The sequence below is a fragment of the Anomaloglossus baeobatrachus genome, chromosome 8 (genome assembly GCF_048569485.1).
Source record: "Anomaloglossus baeobatrachus isolate aAnoBae1 chromosome 8, aAnoBae1.hap1, whole genome shotgun sequence".
Taxonomy (NCBI): Eukaryota; Metazoa; Chordata; class Amphibia; order Anura; family Aromobatidae; genus Anomaloglossus; species Anomaloglossus baeobatrachus.
In genome coordinates this window covers 156,886,562-156,908,253 of record NC_134360.1, presented here as the reverse complement: position 1 = coordinate 156,908,253, position 21,692 = coordinate 156,886,562, and the positions used below count along the sequence as shown (strand labels likewise).

The following is a 21,692-nucleotide window of genomic DNA, read 5'->3' as shown; positions in this document are numbered from 1 at the left end:
TGCTAGAGCATGACAGCCTTCATCGGCTTTTAAACCTCATACTGCGCGCCAAAACAACAGCTGATCAGCCGCTCCCGTAACGTCACTTCCGGGTTTTGCGGCGCAGAGCAAATACCCCACCAATTCTAAGACTGCAGGGAATGGTTCCGTTTGTCCGGAGGTTCCTAGCACACCGCGCATGCGCAGAAAATCCGCGCATGCGCACACTCTCAAATTTAGAACTTAGATATATGGAGCTTCAGCGTGCTCGCACAAGATGCACACGCAATACTGTGCTCCCGGCGGTGAGACTTATAGGAAGATCAAAACGTCCGCCGCACTTATCTAGTAGACAAGGGCAAAAATAGCCAAAATGAAGATACCATTTATGCCCATAAAAACCCAATAGATCCAACCGAGTCATAACACAAAATATATATATACGATTAAGACGGAACGAGGTCAAAAACGGGGGGTGTCTTCAAAACCACCCCTGGAGGAAGATAACAGTATTCAATTTATAAAACAACATAAGGCAGTCACAGAAACCACTGGCTACCTGATTGTGTCATATGTATAGGAGACAATAAAAATGCCCGATATCCAAGATCAATAAGTGGACATAGCTTCACAAAAGGCCTACTACGGGCCAGATCTATTTTAAAAGGTATGGTCAAATTCACTTCTATCAAATTAAATAAAGCTAGTGTAGCTTATATGCTCATTCAGGCCATCCGGATACACAGAGCCCAACCAGAAAATCCACCTCGCCTCCCGTTGCAGCAAAATTTTGTCCCAGTCCCCTTTTCTCTCCGGTTCTGGGACAGATTCTATAGATTTAAAATTAACACCCTCATAACTACCATTATGTTCCTCATTCATGTGTCTGGCTATTGGCGTATCCCTTTTATTCCGAATGTCCCCCAAGTGTTCTCCTATTCTGACTCGCAATTGCCGTTTTGTTTTTCCAACATAATTTTTAGGGCAGCTACATGTAAAGAGATATATGACCCCCTGGGTCCGGCAGTTCGCAAACGTACGGTTCTTATAAATCCTGCCAGTCGTCACACTCTTAAACTCTTTTGATGTTTCTATGTAGTTGCAAAATTTACAGGCATGGCACTTAAAAGTGCCAGATTCTCTTTTCGTCAGCCAGCTAGCCCCACTGGTTTCAGGAGGGACATAATGGCTCTTGACCAATCGGTCCCGAATATTACAGCCCCTCCTAAATGTTACTGATGGAAAGGAATGAATAGAATCCTCTATCTCTTTATCTTGTCTGAGGATACCCCAATGGTTCCTCAAAATCCTCATCACCTGGGAATGCTGATCATCATATGTTGCAATAAGACGAGTCTTATTCTCAACCTCCTTACTTTTAGTTTTGTTTAGGAGACTCTGTCTTTCAGCTTGGGCTGCTTGAGAGAAAGCCCTCTCAATAGTTTTTCTGGGATACCCCCGATCAGAGAAACGTTTGCCAAGTTGTACTGCTTGTCTGTTGAATTCCTCCTCCTTGGAACAATTCCTGCGTATACGCATGAATTGTCCCTTAGGGATTCCTTTCTTTAAATTCAGGGGGTGATGGCTTTCCCATCTCAGAAAACTATTAGTGGCGCTCGGTTTCCTAAAGAGTGTGGTCTCCAGTATACCATTCACCTCTTTTTTGACAAAAATGTCCAAAAAGGACAATTTGTCAATCCCCACTTCGTATGTAAGTCTTAATCCCAGATTATTTAGGTTGAGTTGTCTTACAAACCTTTCAAAAGATTGAACACTTCCTGACCAGATGATAAATACATCGTCGATGTATCTCCCCCAAAAAACTATCTGGGGGGACCACTCGGTTAGTTCATCTCCAAATACTACTGTATCCTCCCACCAGCCCAGGAACAAATTAGCGTATGTGGGGGCACAGGGGCTCCCCATCGCCGTGCCCCTGAGCTGGTGGTAGAATTTGGATTTGAAAAGAAAGATGTTCCTAGTAAGAATAAATTCCATAAGCTCCAATATAAATTTATTATGGGCTTCAAATTGATTCCCTCGTGATTTCAGGAAGTGTTCAATAGCATGTAATCCAGCAGAATGAGGAATACTAGTATATAAGGATTCAACGTCAATAGACATCAGAATCATGTCTTTTTCCAATACAATCCCTTCCAATTTGGTGAGGAGATCCAGGGTGTCCCTAATATAAGAGGGAAGAGAGGTTACAAATGATCTAAGTACCCGATCCACATACGTGCTGCAGTTCTGGGTAAGAGAATCGATGCCTGACACAATTGGCCTACCCTTAATTGGGTTCGTCCCTTTGTGGACTTTCGGTAGGGCATAGAAAGTCGCCAATCTCGGGAATCTAGGAAAGAGGAAGTCAAATTCAGTTGAGGAAATCAATCTGTTATCCCTAGCCCTTGACAAAATGTCTCTCAATTGTTGTTGATAGCAAACAGTTGGATTCGCCCTCAGACATTCATAACTGGACCTATCCTTAATCAGGGTTTCACACATTTCCGTGTACATAACGTGGTCCATAAGTACCACGTTTCCTCCTTTATCGGAGGGTTTAATTACTACCGATTTATTTTGTTCAAGGGACCATAAGGCTTCACTCTCCTGTTCAGTTAAGTTAGGTAGGGAGACATTTCTCTTGGGGTAAATATTCCTAATCTTTTCCGTTACCATTTTACAGAAAATGTCAATAACCGTATAATCACCAATCGGGGGCGTTTTTGTACTTCTACTTCTTAGGTCCGTAAACGGACCCTCGCCCTCAGTTCTAGTCCCCTCATTTTCAAGCTCAACTAGTATATCCACATCTTCCAACATATCAGGTGTAACCCCAAGTTCAAGACATCTTTTCTTGTCTAAGATGGAAAAATATTTCCTCCACTTCAACTTCCTTACAAATAAATTAATGTCTTTAATCCAATTGAAAGCATCAAATTTTGTCGTAGGGACAAAGGACAAACCTGTCCTTAATACCCTTTCCTCAACCTGGGATAACTGGTACCTAGATAGATTGATAATTTGCATATCATGATCTAATTTGTTACTGGCCTCTCTTTTGCTCGATACTCTCCCCCGCTCCTTAGATTGTACGTGTTCGTATTCGTTTGCTCTAAAAAAAAGAGGAGGAGGAAGATGAAGCCGAGGAAGATGATGTCACAGATTTTGGGGTACCCATCTCGCCATGGGTTCTGTACCCTTGGTTTTGGTACCCTTGATATCTCCCTTGATATCAAGGGTACCAAAACCAAGGGTACAGAACCCATGGCGAGATGGGTACCCCAAAATCTGTGACATCATCTTCCTCGGCTTCATCTTCCTCCTCCTCTTTTTTTAGAGCAAACGAATACGAACACGTACAATCTAAGGAGCGGGGGAGAATATCGAGCAAAAGAGAGGCCAGTAACAAATTAGATCATGATATGCAAATTATCAATCTATCTAGGTATCAGTTATCCCAGGTTGAGGAAAGGGTATTAAGGACAGGTTTGTCCTTTGTCCCTACGACAAAATTTGATGCTTTCAATTGGATTAAAGACATTAATTTATTTGTAAGGAAGTTGAAGTGGAGGAAATATTTTTCCATCTTAGACAAGAAAAGATGTCTTGAACTTGGGGTTACACCTGATATGTTGGAAGATGTGGATATACTAGTTGAGCTTGAAAATGAGGGGACTAGAACTGAGGGCGAGGGTCCGTTTACGGACCTAAGAAGTAGAAGTACAAAAACGCCCCCGATTGGTGATTATACGGTTATTGACATTTTCTGTAAAATGGTAACGGAAAAGATTAGGAATATTTACCCCAAGAGAAATGTCTCCCTACCTAACTTAACTGAACAGGAGAGTGAAGCCTTATGGTCCCTTGAACAAAATAAATCGGTAGTAATTAAACCCTCCGATAAAGGAGGAAACGTGGTACTTCTGGACCACGTTATGTACACGGAAATGTGTGAAACCCTGATTAAGGATAGGTCCAGTTATGAATGTCTGAGGGCGAATCCAACTGTTTGCTATCAACAACAATTGAGAGACATTTTGTCAAGGGCTAGGGATAACAGATTGATTTCCTCAACTGAATTTGACTTCCTCTTTCCTAGATTCCCGAGATTGGCGACTTTCTATGCCCTACCGAAAGTCCACAAAGGGACGAACCCAATTAAGGGTAGGCCAATTGTGTCAGGCATCGATTCTCTTACCCAGAACTGCAGCACGTATGTGGATCGGGTACTTAGATCATTTGTAACCTCTCTTCCCTCTTATATTAGGGACACCCTGGATCTCCTCACCAAATTGGAAGGGATTGTATTGGAAAAAGACATGATTCTGATGTCTATTGACGTTGAATCCTTATATACTAGTATTCCTCATTCTGCTGGATTACATGCTATTGAACACTTCCTGAAATCACGAGGGAATCAATTTGAAGCCCATAATAAATTTATATTGGAGCTTATGGAATTTATTCTTACTAGGAACATCTTTCTTTTCAAATCCAAATTCTACCACCAGCTCAGGGGCACGGCGATGGGGAGCCCCTGTGCCCCCACATACGCTAATTTGTTCCTGGGCTGGTGGGAGGATACAGTAGTATTTGGAGATGAACTAACCGAGTGGTCCCCCCAGATAGTTTTTTGGGGGAGATACATCGACGATGTATTTATCATCTGGTCAGGAAGTGTTCAATCTTTTGAAAGGTTTGTAAGACAACTCAACCTAAATAATCTGGGATTAAGACTTACATACGAAGTGGGGATTGACAAATTGTCCTTTTTGGACATTTTTGTCAAAAAAGAGGTGAATGGTATACTGGAGACCACACTCTTTAGGAAACCGAGCGCCACTAATAGTTTTCTGAGATGGGAAAGCCATCACCCCCTGAATTTAAAGAAAGGAATCCCTAAGGGACAATTCATGCGTATACGCAGGAATTGTTCCAAGGAGGAGGAATTCAACAGACAAGCAGTACAACTTGGCAAACGTTTCTCTGATCGGGGGTATCCCAGAAAAACTATTGAGAGGGCTTTCTCTCAAGCAGCCCAAGCTGAAAGACAGAGTCTCCTAAACAAAACTAAAAGTAAGGAGGTTGAGAATAAGACTCGTCTTATTGCAACATATGATGATCAGCATTCCCAGGTGATGAGGATTTTGAGGAACCATTGGGGTATCCTCAGACAAGATAAAGAGATAGAGGATTCTATTCATTCCTTTCCATCAGTAACATTTAGGAGGGGCTGTAATATTCGGGACCGATTGGTCAAGAGCCATTATGTCCCTCCTGAAACCAGTGGGGCTAGCTGGCTGACGAAAAGAGAATCTGGCACTTTTAAGTGCCATGCCTGTAAATTTTGCAACTACATAGAAACATCAAAAGAGTTTAAGAGTGTGACGACTGGCAGGATTTATAAGAACCGTACGTTTGCGAACTGCCGGACCCAGGGGGTCATATATCTCTTTACATGTAGCTGCCCTAAAAATTATGTTGGAAAAACAAAACGGCAATTGCGAGTCAGAATAGGAGAACACTTGGGGGACATTCGGAATAAAAGGGATACGCCAATAGCCAGACACATGAATGAGGAACATAATGGTAGTTATGAGGGTGTTAATTTTAAATCTATAGAATCTGTCCCAGAACCGGAGAGAAAAGGGGACTGGGACAAAATTTTGCTGCAACGGGAGGCGAGGTGGATTTTCTGGTTGGGCTCTGTGTATCCGGATGGCCTGAATGAGCATATAAGCTACACTAGCTTTATTTAATTTGATAGAAGTGAATTTGACCATACCTTTTAAAATAGATCTGGCCCGTAGTAGGCCTTTTGTGAAGCTATGTCCACTTATTGATCTTGGATATCGGGCATTTTTATTGTCTCCTATACATATGACACAATCAGGTAGCCAGTGGTTTCTGTGACTGCCTTATGTTGTTTTATAAATTGAATACTGTTATCTTCCTCCAGGGGTGGTTTTGAAGACACCCCCCGTTTTTGACCTCGTTCCGTCTTAATCGTATATATATATTTTGTGTTATGACTCGGTTGGATCTATTGGGTTTTTATGGGCATAAATGGTATCTTCATTTTGGCTATTTTTGCCCTTGTCTACTAGATAAGTGCGGCGGACGTTTTGATCTTCCTATAAGTCTCACCGCCGGGAGCACAGTATTGCGTGTGCATCTTGTGCGAGCACGCTGAAGCTCCATATATCTAAGTTCTAAATTTGAGAGTGTGCGCATGCGCGGATTTTCTGCGCATGCGCGGTGTGCTAGGAACCTCCGGACAAACGGAACCATTCCCTGCAGTCTTAGAATTGGTGGGGTATTTGCTCTGCGCCGCAAAACCCGGAAGTGACGTTACGGGAGCGGCTGATCAGCTGTTGTTTTGGCGCGCAGTATGAGGTTTAAAAGCCGATGAAGGCTGTCATGCTCTAGCACACCCGTACTGGACACACATCGCTGCCCAGGTGACACTGCTCCTCCAGGTAATTGCCTTGTCGTAAACAAATTTCTTTGTATTGTCATCCATGATATGTATTATTGGTGGTATTTGTAGAATGGGATTAAGTCCTGAGGTTTGTGTGGCACCTATTAAGGTTCCCATAGCCCGGTTGGGGCGTATTTTTTGTCTATTTTGTTTATGTGTGCATATATGTTTTTAAAGGGAATACGGGCTTTCCTGAGTACCATCATATAGGAGAGTGAACCCTGATTGCGGGATGAATTTCTAAGAGTGCTGACATCTTTTTCTAACCACACCAGGTACTGTCTGGGTTTTGTTTTTGTAAAAAATACGTACATTATTTATGTTATGTTTTGTGAACTAGGCAGATATAGCTGGATTGATTATCTATGAAATGCCCTTATTGGGCGTATGGACTTATGTATGGAGTTTTTGGGGTACTTACTCCGGTGAAACAGACAGAGGGGATGTGACTGGTATGCCCTGGGTTGATCTTTCATTATTGGGATTGAACTGGCTATACCCCTTTCTTTATTTAGGCACTAGTAGAGGTGCCGCCTAGACCGGGAACTGGATCGTTGTGAGGGAAGATTGTCCCTCTGGAGGACATTTGTACCATCATTTGGGAGATTGAGCCTTTACTATAGGAGGACTTTCTAATATTGCTGACCTATCTCCCTAACCGGATCAGGTATTATTTGGGTATTATTTCCATAGACATATACGTACATTTCTTATGTCCTGTGAAATAGACAGGGATAGCTGAAGGAGGCGGTCCTTCCTTTCTTGAAACGTCCTCATTAAGTGTATGGACTTAATTATAGATTTATGTGGATGATTCACAGTTTCGAAATAGAGAGAGGGGATTTGATCTGTTTGCCCTAATTTGATCTCTCACAGATTTGCACATTCTTATATGGGTGTGAATGAATCCCGGGATATCCCATATTTGGTTGAGGGACAAGTCCATAACCCGGGACTACTTCTACAGGTATATATATTTGTCCATAAGTTTCTTACCCTGTTGTGTGCAGGATGGATGTAGTTACTAGACACCCTTCATGTGCGTATATTTGTATATTTATATTTGTACCTACACTCATATATTAAGTATGTTTTGTACTGTTAGATGCGTTTTCCTGGTCTGCAAATTTGGAGGACAAGTTATTAACAGGATGAAGGGAATTTTGTTACTTACCGTAAATTCCTTTTCTTCTAGCTCCAATTGGGAGACCCAGACGATTGGGTGTATAGCTACTGCCTCCGGAGGCCACACAAAGTATTACACTAAAAAGTGTAAGGCCCCTCCCCTTCTGCATATACACCCCCCGTGGATCACGGGCTGCTTCAGTTTTAGTGCAAAAGCAAGAAGGAGGAAAGCCAATAACTGGTTAAACAATTCAATCCGAAGGAACATCGGAGAACTGAAACCATTCAACATGAACAACATGTGTACCCGAACAACCAAAAAATCCCGAAGGAACAGGGGCGGGTGCTGGGTCTCCCAATTGGAGCTAGAAGAAAACGAATTTACGGTAAGTAACAAAATTCCCTTCTTCTTCGGCGCTCCATTGGGAGACCCAGACGATTGGGACGTCCAAAAGCAGTCCCTGGGTGGGTAAATTAATACCTCAAGTTTGGACTGTAAAAACAGCCCTTCCCTACATGGAGGCAACCGCCGCCTGCAGGACTCTTCTACTTAGGCTGGCATCCGCCTAAGCGTAGGCATGCACCTGATAACGCTTGGTGAAGGTGTGCAGACTCGCCCAGGTAGCCGCCTGGCACACCTGCTGAGCCGTAGCCTGGTGCCGTAATGTCCAGGACGCACCCACGGCTCTGGTAGAATGGGCCTTCAGCCCTGATGGAACCGGAAGCCCAGCAGAACGGTAGGCTTCAAGAATTGGTTCCTTGATCCATCGAGCCAGGGTGGATTTGGAAGCCTGCGACCCTTTGCGCTGACCAGCGACAAGTACAAAGGGTGCATCCGAGCGGCGCAGGGGCGCCGTGCGGGAAATGTAGATTCTGAGCGCTCTCATCAGATCCAACAAATACAAATCCAATTCATATCGATGAACTGGATGAGGACAAAAGGAAGGTAAGGAAATATCCTGACTGAGATGAAAAGGGGGATACCACCTTAGGGAGAAACCCCGGAATCAGGCGCAGGACTACCTTGTCTTGGTGAAACACCAAGAAGGGAGCTTTGGATGACCGCGCTGCGAGCTCGGACACTCTCTGAAGAGACGTGACCGCTACCAAAAAAAGGCCACTTTCTGTGAAAGTCGAGAAAGTGAAACATCCCTCAGAGGCTCAAAGGACGGCTCCTGGAGAGCAATTAGTACCCTGTTCAGATCCCATGGGTCTAACGGCCTCTTGTACGGAGGGACAATGTGACAAACCCCCTGCAGGAACGTGCGTACCTGAGGAAGTCGCCCTATGCGCTTCTGAAAGAATACAGACAGCGCTGGGACTCGTCCGTTAAGGGAGCCGAGCGACAAACCTTTTCCCAAACCAGATTGCAGGAAGGAAGGAAAGAAAAAGTAGGCAATGCAAATGTCCAGGGAGACACTCCCTGAGCAGAGCACTAAGATAAGAATATCTTCCACGTCTTGTGGTGGATCTCGGCAGACGTCTGCTTCCTAGCCCGTCTCATGGTGACAATGACGTCTTGAGATAATCCTGAAGACGCCAGGATCCAGGACTCAATGGCCACCAGTCAGGTTCAGGGCTGTAGAATTCAGATGGAAAAAACGGCCCTTGAAACAGTAAGTCTGGCCGGTCTGGTAGTGCCCACGGTTGTCGACCGTGAGATGCCACAGATGCAGGTACCACTACCTCCTCGGCCAGTCTGGGGCGACGAGGATGGCGCGGCGGCAATCGGAGCTGATCTTGCGTAGCCCTCTGGGCAACAAAGTCAGAGGGGGAAACACATAGGGTAGCTGGAACTGCGACCAATCCTGAACTAAGGCGCCTGCCGCCAGAGCTCTTTGATCGTGAGACCGCGCCATGAAAATCGGGCCCTTGTTGTTGTGCCGAGACGCCATTAGGTCGACGTCCGGCCTCCCCCAGCGGCTACAGATTTCTTGAGACCCGTCCGGGTGCAGAGACCATTCCCCTGCGTCCATGCCCTGGCGACTGAGGAAGTCTGCTTCCCAGTTTTCTACGCCCGGGATGTGAACTGCGGATATGGTGTATGCTCTGTCTTCCACCCACATCAGAATCCGCCGGACTTCCTGGGAGGCTTGCCGACTGCATGTTCCGCCTTGGTGGTTGATATATGCCACCGCTGTGAAGTTGTCCGACTGAATTCGGATCTGTTTGCCTTCCAGCCTCTGCTGGAAGGCTTGCAGGGCAAGATACCCTGCCCAGATTTGCAGAACATTGATCTGAAGGGTGGACTCCTCTGAAGAGAGTCCTTGCCCGTCTGAGAAGGGGTACGTTCCTGTCTAGGGACGTTGACTTCCCATCCCATTGGCGAAGAATGTCCTATAGAAGTGGACGCAGATGAAACTGCGCGAAAAGGACTGCCTCTGCATGAGGCGTCTTAAGGGGTGTGACTGGCCTTGAAGGAGAGACTGCACCCCCGTCTGTAGTGAACGCTGTATGTCCAGCGGGAGCTGCACTATCGCTGAGAGAGTGTGAAGCTCCATGCCAAGATATGTCAGCGATTGGGTCGGTGTCAGATTTAACTTTAAAAAGTTTATGATCCACCCGAAACTCTGGAGAGTCTCCAGCGCCCCGTTTAGGCTGTGTTGGCATGCCTCTTGAGAGGGTGCCTTGACAAGTAGATCGTCCAAGTAAGGGATCACAGAGTGACCCTGAGAGTGCAGGACTACTCCCACTGCTGCCATGAACTTGTGAAAAGCTGTGGGGCTGTCGCCAGACCGAAGGGCAGGGCTACGAACTGAAGATGCTCGTCTTCAATAACGAATCGTAGCGAACGCCGGTGCTCTGGAGCAATCGGCACGTGGAGATAAGCATCCTGATGTCTATTGACGCTAGGAAATCTCCTTGAGATATGGAGGCAAAGACGGAGCGGAGGGATTCCATCCGGAACCGCCTGGTTTTCACGTGCTTGTTGAGCAGGTTTAGGTCCAAAACGGAACGGAAGAGCCGTCGTTTTTTGGTACCACAACCAGATTGTAGTAAAAACCGTATCTTGTTCCTGAGGAGGAACAGGGATTACCACTCCTTCTGCTTGCAGAAGAGCATCGGCTCGGTCGGGAGGTGAGGAAGTTCTGAAAATCTAGTCGAAGGACGAGAATAGAACTCTATCCTGTACACGTGAGACAAAATGTCTCTCACCCACCGGTCTTTGACCTGTGGCAGCTAAATGTCGCCAAAGCGGGAGAGTCTGCCACCGACCGCGGATGCGGAGAGAGAGAGCTGAACGTCATGAGGAAACCGCCTTGGTAGCGGTTCCTCCGGCTGCCTTCCTTGGGCGTGATTGAGCCTGCCAGGAATCTGCGCCTCTCTGAGCTTTTTGAGTCCTTTTGGACGAGGACAATTGGGACCTGCCCGAGCCTGGGAAGGACCGAAACCTCGACTGTCCCTTCCTCTGTTGGGTTGTTTGATCTGGGCTGGTGTAAGGAAGAGTCCTTACCCTTGGACTGTTTAATGATTTCATCCAATCGCTCACCAAACAGTCTGTCACCAGATAACGGCAAACTGGTTAAGCACTTTTTTGGAAGCAGAATCTGCTTTCCATTCCCTCAACCACAAGGCTCTGCGTAAAACCACGGAGTTGGCGGACGCCACTGACGTACGGCTCGTAGAGTGCAGGACAGCATTAAAAGCGTAAGTCGCAATGCAGACATTGCGAGGTTAAGGACGCCATCTGCGGTACAGATGTACATGTGACAGTGTCCACGTGCGCAAGACCAGCTGAAATAGCTTGGAATGCCCATACGGCTGCGAATGCCGGAGCAACCGACACGCCGATAGCTTCATAGACAGAATTCAACCAGAGGACTATCTGTCTGTCAATGGCATCTTTAAGTGAAGTCCCATCTTCCACTGCAACTATGGATCTAGCCGCAAGCTGGAGATAGGGGAATCCACCTTTGGACACTGGGTCCAGCGCTTGACCACGTCAGGCTTATCTGGATAAGTGTGGTGTTTCCGGATTGCTTCTCTGAAGTCAGAGTGGCCGGAAAAGTACTCAATATACGCTTGAGATACTGAAAAGGGATTTCTCCTGCTGTGAAGCTGACTCCTCCACCGGAGGAGCTGAGGGAGAAATATCCAACATTCCCTTGATGGACGCTAGAAGATCATTCACTATGGCGTCACCATCCGGAGTATCCGGATTGAGAGCGGTCTCAGGATCAGAGTCCTGATCAGGTACGTCTGCCTCATCATACAGAGAGTCCCGCTGGGACCCTAACCAGTGATGAAGCCGAGTGCCGCTCCCAGCGAGCTCGCTTAGGCTGTCTGGGACTGTCGTCCGTGTCAGAGTCTGCGCCCTGGGATGCATGGGACCCCCCCGGAGCACTGATTTGTTCCAAATGAGGGCGTATCAACATTGCCCATGGTCCGTCTGGACTGCATAGTCTCTAAGATGTTAGTCACAGTCACAGACCTATCAGCCGAAACTGCAACTCCGTCCCTGTCCCTGGACAGGGTTCACAGGTGGTTCCTTTAGCCACCGCTAGCATAGACCCCGGCTGACCAAGTGATACAGGGAAGCATTGCACACAATGGGGACAGTGGAACCTGCCGTGTGGAACAGTATCACGTGCAGTACAAGCAGCATAGAAAGCCTGTGCCTTGGCACCCTTTCTTTTTTGCTGCTGTTGTCTAGCCATCTAGAAGCATATAGCCAAGAATAGCGACCGTACAGTGCAATGTATAGCATACAAGCAGAAAGTACAAATGAACACTTCAGCACATGCAGTACAAGCAGCATAGAAAGCCTGTGTCTCAGCACCCTTGCTTTTTTGCTGCTGTTGTCCAGCCATCTAGGAGTATATAGCCAAGAATAGCGACCGTACAGTGCAGTGTATAGCATACCAGCATAAAGTACAAATGAACACTTCAGCACATGCAATACAAGCAGCCTAGAAAGCCTGTGCCTTAGCACCCTTGCTTTTTGCTGCTGTAGTCTAGCCATCTAGGCATAAAGTATAAATGGCATTAGTGGGGTCAGCACTTCAGGTGCTGCTTACCGCCCGCCCAAAGGCGGGTGTGTGGTCGCCCGAATCCTGTGACTGGTTGCCCAGAGCTTGTCTCCCTTCTCCAGCCCAGACTGCGTGCAGGAATGGCTGCCGGCGTCTTGTGAAGAGGGGCGGGCCGTGGGCGTGCCCCAGACAAGAGCGGGAAACTGGCGTCCCACTGAGTCCAGTGAAGGGGGCTGGAGAATGCAAAGCAGACTCCAGCTCTCGGCGCTGACTGTCTGTACAGCGTCCCGCCCCTCCCCTGACTGGCAGGGCTGGGGGCGGGAACGAAGCGAAAACTAGGCCGCAAAGCCGGGGACTCGAGTAATAAGCGCGGCCGTCCTTGTGCACGGCCAGCGCGGAAGTCCCCGGCGCACCACAAGTCCCAGCCGCGCCACAGTGTAAAACACCCAGCAGCGGCCGGCGCGGCAGTTTCTAACACATAAATTCACTCAGCTAAGCTGCAGTGAATAATAGCACAAGCGCTCCGCGCTGTTGTCCCCGGCGCACAAGCACTCCCAGCAATGCTGGTGTGTGTGTGTGCGCCATGTGTACGGGGACACAGAGTACCTTAATGTAGCAGGGCCCTGTCCCTGACGATACCCAGCTCCATATCCAGCAGGATCTCCGGGTCTGTGGATGGAGCCCGGTCTCAGTGCCTGGAGACCGGTAAGATCCCACTTCACCCAGAGCCCTGAGGGGGGATGGGGAAGGAAAACAGCATGTGGGCTCCAGCCTCCGTACCCGCAATGGGTACCTCAACCTTAACAAACACCCGACAAAAGTGGGGTGAGAAGGGAGCATGCTGGGGGCCCTAGTATGGGCCCTCTTTTCTTCCATCCGACATAGTCAGCAGCTGCTGCTGACTAAAAACAGTGGAGCTATGCGTGGATGTCTGACCTCCTTCGCACAAAGCAGAAAACTGGAGCAGCCCGTGATCCACGGGGGGTGTATATGCAGAAGGGGAGGGGCCTTACACTTTTTAGTGTAATACTTTGTGTGGCCTCCGGAGGCAGTAGCTATACACCCAATCGTCTGGGTCTCCCAATGGAGCGCCGAAGAAATAAGATTGTTCTGGTTCAACTTATTACCGGTCAGTACTATCCTTGTCTTTTCCCTATATTTTTTACCTATATTGCATTATGGACACAATCATTTACTCTGAAGGTGATAACAGTGTTTTTTGATTATTATATTTATGTTTTGTTCTAGGTTGATGCTGTGATTCAATTGTCAAGGATCTTTTGTTCTATACCCCTGATGAGCCCTATTGTTTTGATAAGAGGGCGAAACGCGTAGGGTGCATCCTGGACATATGCAACAGCAGTTTCATGACTTGATACTTTAGACTGACAGTCGACTGAGTAAATAACTCCCCCATAGTATATTTATGACATTGTTTGACAGTAAATTAGTATCTGGACTTAATTAATGTCACACACTGTCTATATGGGCCTTACCTTGGGTGTCTCACTTTACCCACTTTGAATTAGGGCACACGGTTCTTAGTGTGAGTGGAGGGCTATTATAGGACCTCAGCCGACGAGGAACAGGGGCGTCATTAAAGCTTAGGACGCCGACCCCTGTATGATGGGAAGGGTGAGGAGCAAGGGTTTGTGTTTCCCACCTTTCCTTCTCACCATATTTTAATTTATTTTAACATGTGTACCTTGTTTGTGGCATATTTGTGAATAAAAATGATTTTTTAGGTAAAATATTTCTTGGTTAATGAATTAATTCTTTACCTGATATTGCATTTGGTTTATGACCATAACATCTGACCAGTAAAGAAGGGAATTTTGTTTACTTACCGTAAATTCCTTTTCTTCTAGCTCTAATTGGGAGACCCAGACAATTGGGTGTATAGGCTATGCCTCCGGAGGCCGCACAAAGTATTACACTCAAAAGTGTTAAGCCCCTCCCCTTCTGCCTATACACCCCCCGTGCTCCCACGGGCTCCTCAGTTTTGGTGCAAAAGCAAGAAGGAGGAAAAAGAATTAAAAACTGGTTTAAAGTAACTTCAATCCGAAGGAATATCGGAGAACTGAAACCATTCAACATGAACAACATGTGTACACAAAAAAACAGGGGCGGGTGCTGGGTCTCCCAATTAGAGCTAGAAGAAAAGGAATTTACGGTAAGTAAACAAAATTCCCTTCTTCTTTGTCGCTCTATTGGGAGACCCAGACAATTGGGACGTCCAAAAGCAGTCCCTGGGTGGGTAAAATAATACCTCGTAAGAGAGCCGTAAAACGGCCCTTTCCTACAGGTGGGCAACCGCCGCCTGATGGACTCGTCTACCTAGGCTGGCATCCGCCGAAGCATAGGTATGCACCTGATAGTGCTTCGTGAAAGTGTGCAGGCTCGACCAGGTAGCCGCCTGACACACCTGCTGAGCCGTAGCCTGGTGCCTCAAAGCCCAGGACGCGCCCACGGCTCTGGTAGAATGGGCCTTCAGCCCTGAGGGAACCGGAAGCCCAGCCGAACGGTAAGCTTCGATAATTGGCTCCTTGATCCACCGAGCCAGGGTTGATTTGGAAGCCTGTGACCCTTTACGCTGGCCAGCGACAAGGACAAAGAGTGCATCCGAGCGGCGCAGGGGCGCCGTACGAGAAATGTAGAGTCTGAGTGCTCTCACCAAATCTAACAAGTGCAAATCCTTTTCACATTGGTGAACTGGATGAGGATAAAAAGAAGGTAAGGAAATATCCTGATTGAGATGAAAGGGAGATACCACCTTAGGGAGAAATTCCGGAACCGGACGTAGAACCACCTTGTCCTGGTGAAACACCAGGAAAGGGGCTTGGCACGACAACGCTGCTAGCTCAGACACTCTCCGAAGGGAAGTGACTGCTACTAGAAAAACCACTTTCTGCGAAAGTCGTGAGAGGGAAATATCTCTCATTGGCTCGAATGGTGGTTTCTGAAGAACCATCAGCACCCTGTTTAGATCCCAGGGTTCTAACGGCCGCTTGTAAGGTGGAACTATGTGACAAACCCCCTGCAGGAACGTGCGTACCTGTGGAAGTCTGGCTAGGCGCTTCTGGAAAAACACAGAGAGCGCTGAGACTTGTCCCTTAAGGGAGCCGAGCGACAAACCCTTTTCCAGTCCAGATTGAAGGAAGGACAGAAAAGTAGGTAATGCAAATGGCCAGGGAGAAAAACCCTGAGCAGAGCACCACGACAGAAAAATTTTCCACGTCCTGCGATAGATCTTGGCGGACGTTGGTTTCCTAGCCTGTCTCATAGTGGCAATGACGTCTTGAGATAACCCTGGAGACGCTAGGATCCAGGACTCAATGGCCACACAGTCAGGTTGAGGGCCGCAGAATTCAGATGGAAAAACGGCCCTTGAGATAGCAAGTCTGTTCGGTCTGGTAGTGCCCACGGTTGGCCGACCGTGAGATGCCACAGATCCGGGTACCACAACCTCCTCGGCCAGTCTGGAGCGACGAGGATGGCGCGGCGGCAGTCGGCCCTGATCTTGCGTAACACTCTGGGCAACAGTGCCAGCAGAGGAAACACATAAGGGAGCTGAAACTGCGACCAATCCTGAACTAAGGCGTCTGCCGCCATAGCTCTGGGATCTTGAGACCGTGCCATGAACATTGGTACCTTGTTGTTGTGCCGGGACGCCATGAGGTCGACGTCCGGCACCCCCCAGTGGCAACAGATCTCCTGAAACACGTCCGGGTGAAGGGACCATTCCCCTGCGTCCATGCCCTGGCGACTGAGATAATCTGCTTCCCAGTTTTCCACGCCTGGGATGTGAACTGCGGATATGGTGGAGGCCGTGGCTTCCACCCACATCAAAATCCGCCGGACTTCCTGGAAGGCTTGCCGGCTGCGTGTGCCGCCTTGGTGGTTGTCTGGGTCTCCCAGGGTTTGTCCCTCTCTGCAGCGTCGGAGGAGCTGACAGGAATGGCTGCGGCGTCCTGACGAGAGGAGGGAGCCGTGGGCGTGGCCGAGAAAGTGCGGGAACTGGTGCTCACACTGTGCACAGTGAGGGAGGTGGAGAATGAAAATCATACTCCAGCCCTCAGTGCTGCTCGTTCCGTGCAGCGTCCCGCCCTTCCCCTGCCTGTCAGGGCTGGGGGCGGGAGAAAAGGAAACTAGGCCGCAAGAAATCCGGGGACTCGAGTATAAGCGTGGCCGCCGTAAAAGCGCGGCTAGCGCTGAAGTCCCCGGCGAACTACAAGTCCCAGCTGCGCCGCAGTTTCCCATGGCAGCGGCGGTTAGCGCGGTAGCCCCTACATATAAACACACTCAGCGACGCTGAGTGTGTAATGGCACAGTTTTATCCGGTCAGCGCCGTGGTCCCCGGTGCACTAGCACACCCAGCAAAGCTGAGGTGTTGCCGTGCGCGGTCCCCACAGGGATACAGAGTACCTTCAAGTAGCAGGGCCATGTCCCTGAACGGTACCCGGCTCCTATCCAGCAGGCTCCACAGGAGTTGTGGATGAAGCACGGTCTCAGTGCCTGGAGACCGATAGGATCCCACTTCACCCAGAGCCCTGAGGGGGATGGGGAAGGAAAACAGCATGTGGGCTCCAGCCTCCGTACCCGCAATGGGTACCTCAACCTTAACAACACCGCCGACAAGAGTGGGGTGAGAAGTGAGCATGCTGGGGGCCCTATATGGGCCCACTTTTCTTCCATCCGACCTGGTCAGCAGCTGCTGCTGACCAATCTGTGGAGCTATGTGTGCAGGTCTGCCTCCTTCGCACAAAGCAATAAAACTGAGGAGCCCGTGGGAGCACGGGGGGTGTATAGGCAGAAGGGGAGGGGCTTAACACTTTTGAGTGTAATACTTTGTGCGGCCTCCGGAGGCATAGCCTATACACCCAATTGTCTGGGTCTCCCAATAGAGCGACAAAGAAAGGTAAAGGAAACTACGGGCCTGTGTTGTCCATTTACTATCGTCGTCCTCAGCTCCGCATCCCAGTGTATAATACCATAGACTACCACCTCATCATCCTCCCTGGGGACCACTCCACCTGTGGGGAGCTGAACCAACCCAGCTGTGACACCATCCGCCCCAGAGGGCAGCACCCGTAGCGGCGGCTAATACCTAGCCGCACACCACAGGTGGCGTCACGAGACAACTACTACTCCCACCATTCTTCACCCCTTTTGGTGTACACCTTGGGGTCACGAAGCTAGGCAGGGCCACCCGTGACATCCCAGACCCGACATTTCCGGCTCGGCGATGAGTATTTAACCCCTGCCCTGTGGGTGCTACATATATAGGAGGCTATGTGAGGGATCATGCTGTTTATAAGAGACTATGTGGGGCTAGTACTATATATAGGAGGCTCTATGGTGGCACATAGTATATACAGAAAGCTTCCTATACACCTACACAAAGCCTATGTGGTGGGCTCACACTGTATATAGGGAGTTATATGGAGGCTTATACGGTATATGGGGGGGGGATGGAAGCATACTTAATGCTGCTCAATATTAAACAATACAATGACTATGAATATAAATTATAATCAATGTGCGGTTATTATTATTAATTATTATTATTGAGCAGAATTAATTTTAGCCTATTTGTTTGGCCTCCACACCAGTTACGATCTCTCATGTGGCCCCCTGGGAAAATGAATTACCCACTCCTGTCAGATAATGACTAGAGTGGTGGTACCAATGCTTGACCATCATTGCATGCAAACAGGGGACTCCAGAGCGCCGTTCTCAAATTATCATCCAGCACACATTTAAATGATGAACATATTATGTGGATAAAACTCTAAGCATTGTAACTATAGATAAAAAAAAAAAAATGAACGGATTACCAATAACACCCTATGGGGACAATCATATAGAAGCATCAGGTACCTCTACCCAAATCTAGGGGGAGGGCTGGACCCCAACCTGCTGTGAGATCGGTTCTAGCAGCCATATTTGATGTAGAACAGCTTTCCCAGAAACATTCTGTATATAACAAAAAGAGTCGATAGTTTTTTCTATCATACATTGATAATTGTGGGATATGTTCCCTTTCCTCATCCCTATATATCACTATCTGTGAATCCGCACATCAGGGTGTTGGGCCCTCTCGTTTAAATGTGGTCACCTAAGCAGATTGGCTCAGTACAAAGAGAGACGAGTAAACTTCACTGGACTACAGCTTGACACTACAAAGAGACTCTGAGCTACATGTGAATTAGGAGCCTCTTTTGTTTGACTCCCCACTAGACATGAAGCGATTTGAAGCCTGGTCCAGATATGTATATTCTATGATGGCCAGACAGGAGAGCTGTCGCCTCTTCTGATTAGTAGGCCTGGGGTGACATCATGCACGTCACAACGCAAAGTGATCATGTTGGACTTAGACATCAAAAAGAGGCATCAGGATGACGGCAGGTAGGCGGTGGCTCATTGGGCATTCGTTAGCCAGACATAGATTACTGCTGCTTGACGAGGGTCTTAAAACTTGATTTTCTAATCTCAACTCCCCCCAGCCCCACAAATGACATATGTTTAGACCGCCCCATAGTTCTCAAACACTGATCCCTGTAGTTTACTTAGGAGACTAGGAGATATTGGCTGCTAACATGTAAATAGAGAAGAAAGCTGCATGTCCAGGGAAGAAATATGGTAATCTTTGTGCACCATGAATGGCACACTTGCCCAATGTAACATACTTTTCTACACTTATAGCCAAGTCTTCCACATAAAGAGCACTTTCATGTACCTGACATATTTCGGTCTCTGTTGTTTTTCTCGTGTTGAAGCATTTCCACTTCTTTAGCAATTTTTTGCTTTTCCATCTCCAGAGCTTGCAGGATTTTGGCATGCCGTATAGTGTGATCTTCTAAAGCCTAAAGGCAGAAAAATCACTGTGACAAACTGATGGCTTTACCCCCCAAGATTTTTACTATGTTTTAAATAAGTTACAATATTTTCAAAAGTATATTTAAAATGGAAAATCACATGAACAGACATCCACAAAGCCAAGTGTCTGACTTCATATGGCTCTTGGTTTCAGCACAGGCTGGCGAAACACAAGACACAAATGCTAGTCCGACCCACTGATTTATAAGAAGTGCTGCACATGCCCAATCCTTTATTCCCATCACCCTAATAAAAACAAACATGCTAGATACAGGTGTTGAGGAGTCAGGAAAAATTGCTTTGGCCTAATGAGTGTATTTATGTGTGGCTAGCTTGAAGGAGCTTAATGCTGCCGCTTTAACCATTTTGTAAGCCAGAAGCAGTGCACTTACATGTGTGAACGGCGCCCTATACAAGCCATTTGTGTGCAATTTTAATACTAAGCAATCACCCGCTCCATGGAGTGGCAGTGTGTGAGTGGTTGCTCCATCAGTGTTTGCACCTGTTGACTCCATCTTTATTAAGGGGTTGTGCTTTATCCGGTGAGGACATTTGTTTCTGCGGATGTTTAACCATGGGCAGCATAAAATGCAGACAAGCATCCAGGTTTGAAAAAAAAAGCCGGACACAAGGAGAGGAGTCTGCGGAAATTCTCCCTCTGGCTTCTCTCCACCAAACTCAACTTGATTGACATGTTTCTCCCTTTATGCTTGTAAGTAGAGCCACCCGCTCCTTCCCGATTACCAGTCTTTACATACAGGGTAAGTAACCTTGCCTTTAGAAGAGCGCATACTGTCTGCAAACACTGGCTGAGACCGCAAGGATCTGCTCCAAGACCTCTGCTCACGGTCAGTGAAAGAACAGAGGGGAGAAATAAGAAGTAACTGCTCAGAGGACCCTTCTCCCTCTGCCTGGCAAACGCAGCAGCAATTCAGATTAACAGAAGTTTGTGATAGAATACCGTCAGTATTTCATGGTGACTGTGGTTCCCTTCAATAGCAGGAAATTACATGGACAGGTAATAATAGATAAAATATCTATTGTCTGTCACACAACCATCTACCTGTTTAGTTGCGATCGTCTCCATCTCAAGTCTCCTCTTGTTAAGCTGCACTTCTTGCTGAAGTTGCATCTTTGTTTCTTCGAGCTCCTGGATTTTGCTCACAGCTTTCTTGCTGCTTATCTCCTGCTGTTGTTTCTTCAGAGTCTCCTCTTTCTAATCATATAGTTGGGTATAAAGCAGAGGAACAATTCATGGAGTGATGTAGAGGACTCAGAATACTTAATACACATGAACTCAAGCAGCAGATGATGCTCACCAGCACGGTCTCCAAAGCTCGGATTCGGTCCTCGTACGCCGACCTCTGGGAGCTCAGCTCCTGTTGTGCCATTTGCTTTGCAATCTGGATTCCATGAATCATTTCCTCTTTTGCCCTCAGTCGAGCTTCCTCGATCTCTTCTTCTAACCTACAATGCAAAAGTCAGATATATGTATACCGTATTTTTCGGACCACAAGACGCGCTTTTTTTCCCCCCAAATGTTGGGGGAAAGTGGGGGGTGCGTCTTATGGTCTGAATGTGGCTGCGGGGAATGTGGGTGCTGCGGTGGAGCGGGTCATCGGGGGCACGAGCAGGCTGTAGCAGCCTGCCGTGACCACGTGGAGCCGCTCATTTAATATGCACGCCCATCCCCCGCCCATCATCCCTCAGCGCTGACGCCGGCGCTGACAGGTGGGCGGGATGATGGGCGGGGGATAAACAGCCGGCTCGCATGATCACCCCTGGCAACTACGGCCTGGAGTGATCATGTGCGGCTGTATTCACTGCACCCCGTGGATCATCATCAGCGCGGGGAGCAGTGAATCAGTGTACAGTACTCACCGTTCCCCTGCAGCATCGCTCGTCCTCCTGTCTGTGTCAGCGGCAGCGCCGCTGATTGGAGCCGTCCCCCTTACCCTGCTGGATCGCGATCATCTCCTGTGTTTGTGCCGGCGGCTGAGTGGAGACTAGCGGTGCACACAGCGATGACGTCATCGCTGTGCGCACGTGTCCACACGCAGCCACAGGCACAGACACAGAAGATGATCGCGATCCAGCAGGGTAATGAGGACGGCTCCAATCAGCGGCGCTGCCGCTGACACAGACGGGGGGGGACGAGTGATGCTGCAGGGAGTGAGGTAAAGTGAGGTGAGTATGAACGTTTATTTTTTTATGTGCCACAGGATGCGGCCATACACCAGGATGGGGGCATATTA

The 21,692-nt window shown here is 48.0% G+C and overlaps 1 protein-coding gene across 1 annotated transcript in view; it reads right to left on the bottom strand.

Moving 5' to 3' along the window:
- Positions 1-21,692, bottom strand: part of KIF14 (kinesin family member 14) — a 185,857-nt gene that overhangs the window by 52,380 nt on the left and 111,785 nt on the right. Inside the window, exons 17-19 of the mRNA XM_075320953.1 lie at positions 20,757-20,904; positions 20,501-20,653; positions 19,298-19,424 (exon numbers count right to left, since the gene is read on the bottom strand). Of these exons, the coding sequence (XP_075177068.1) occupies positions 19,298-19,424; positions 20,501-20,653; positions 20,757-20,904 (428 nt within the window). The remainder of the gene's footprint in view (positions 1-19,297; positions 19,425-20,500; positions 20,654-20,756; positions 20,905-21,692) is intronic.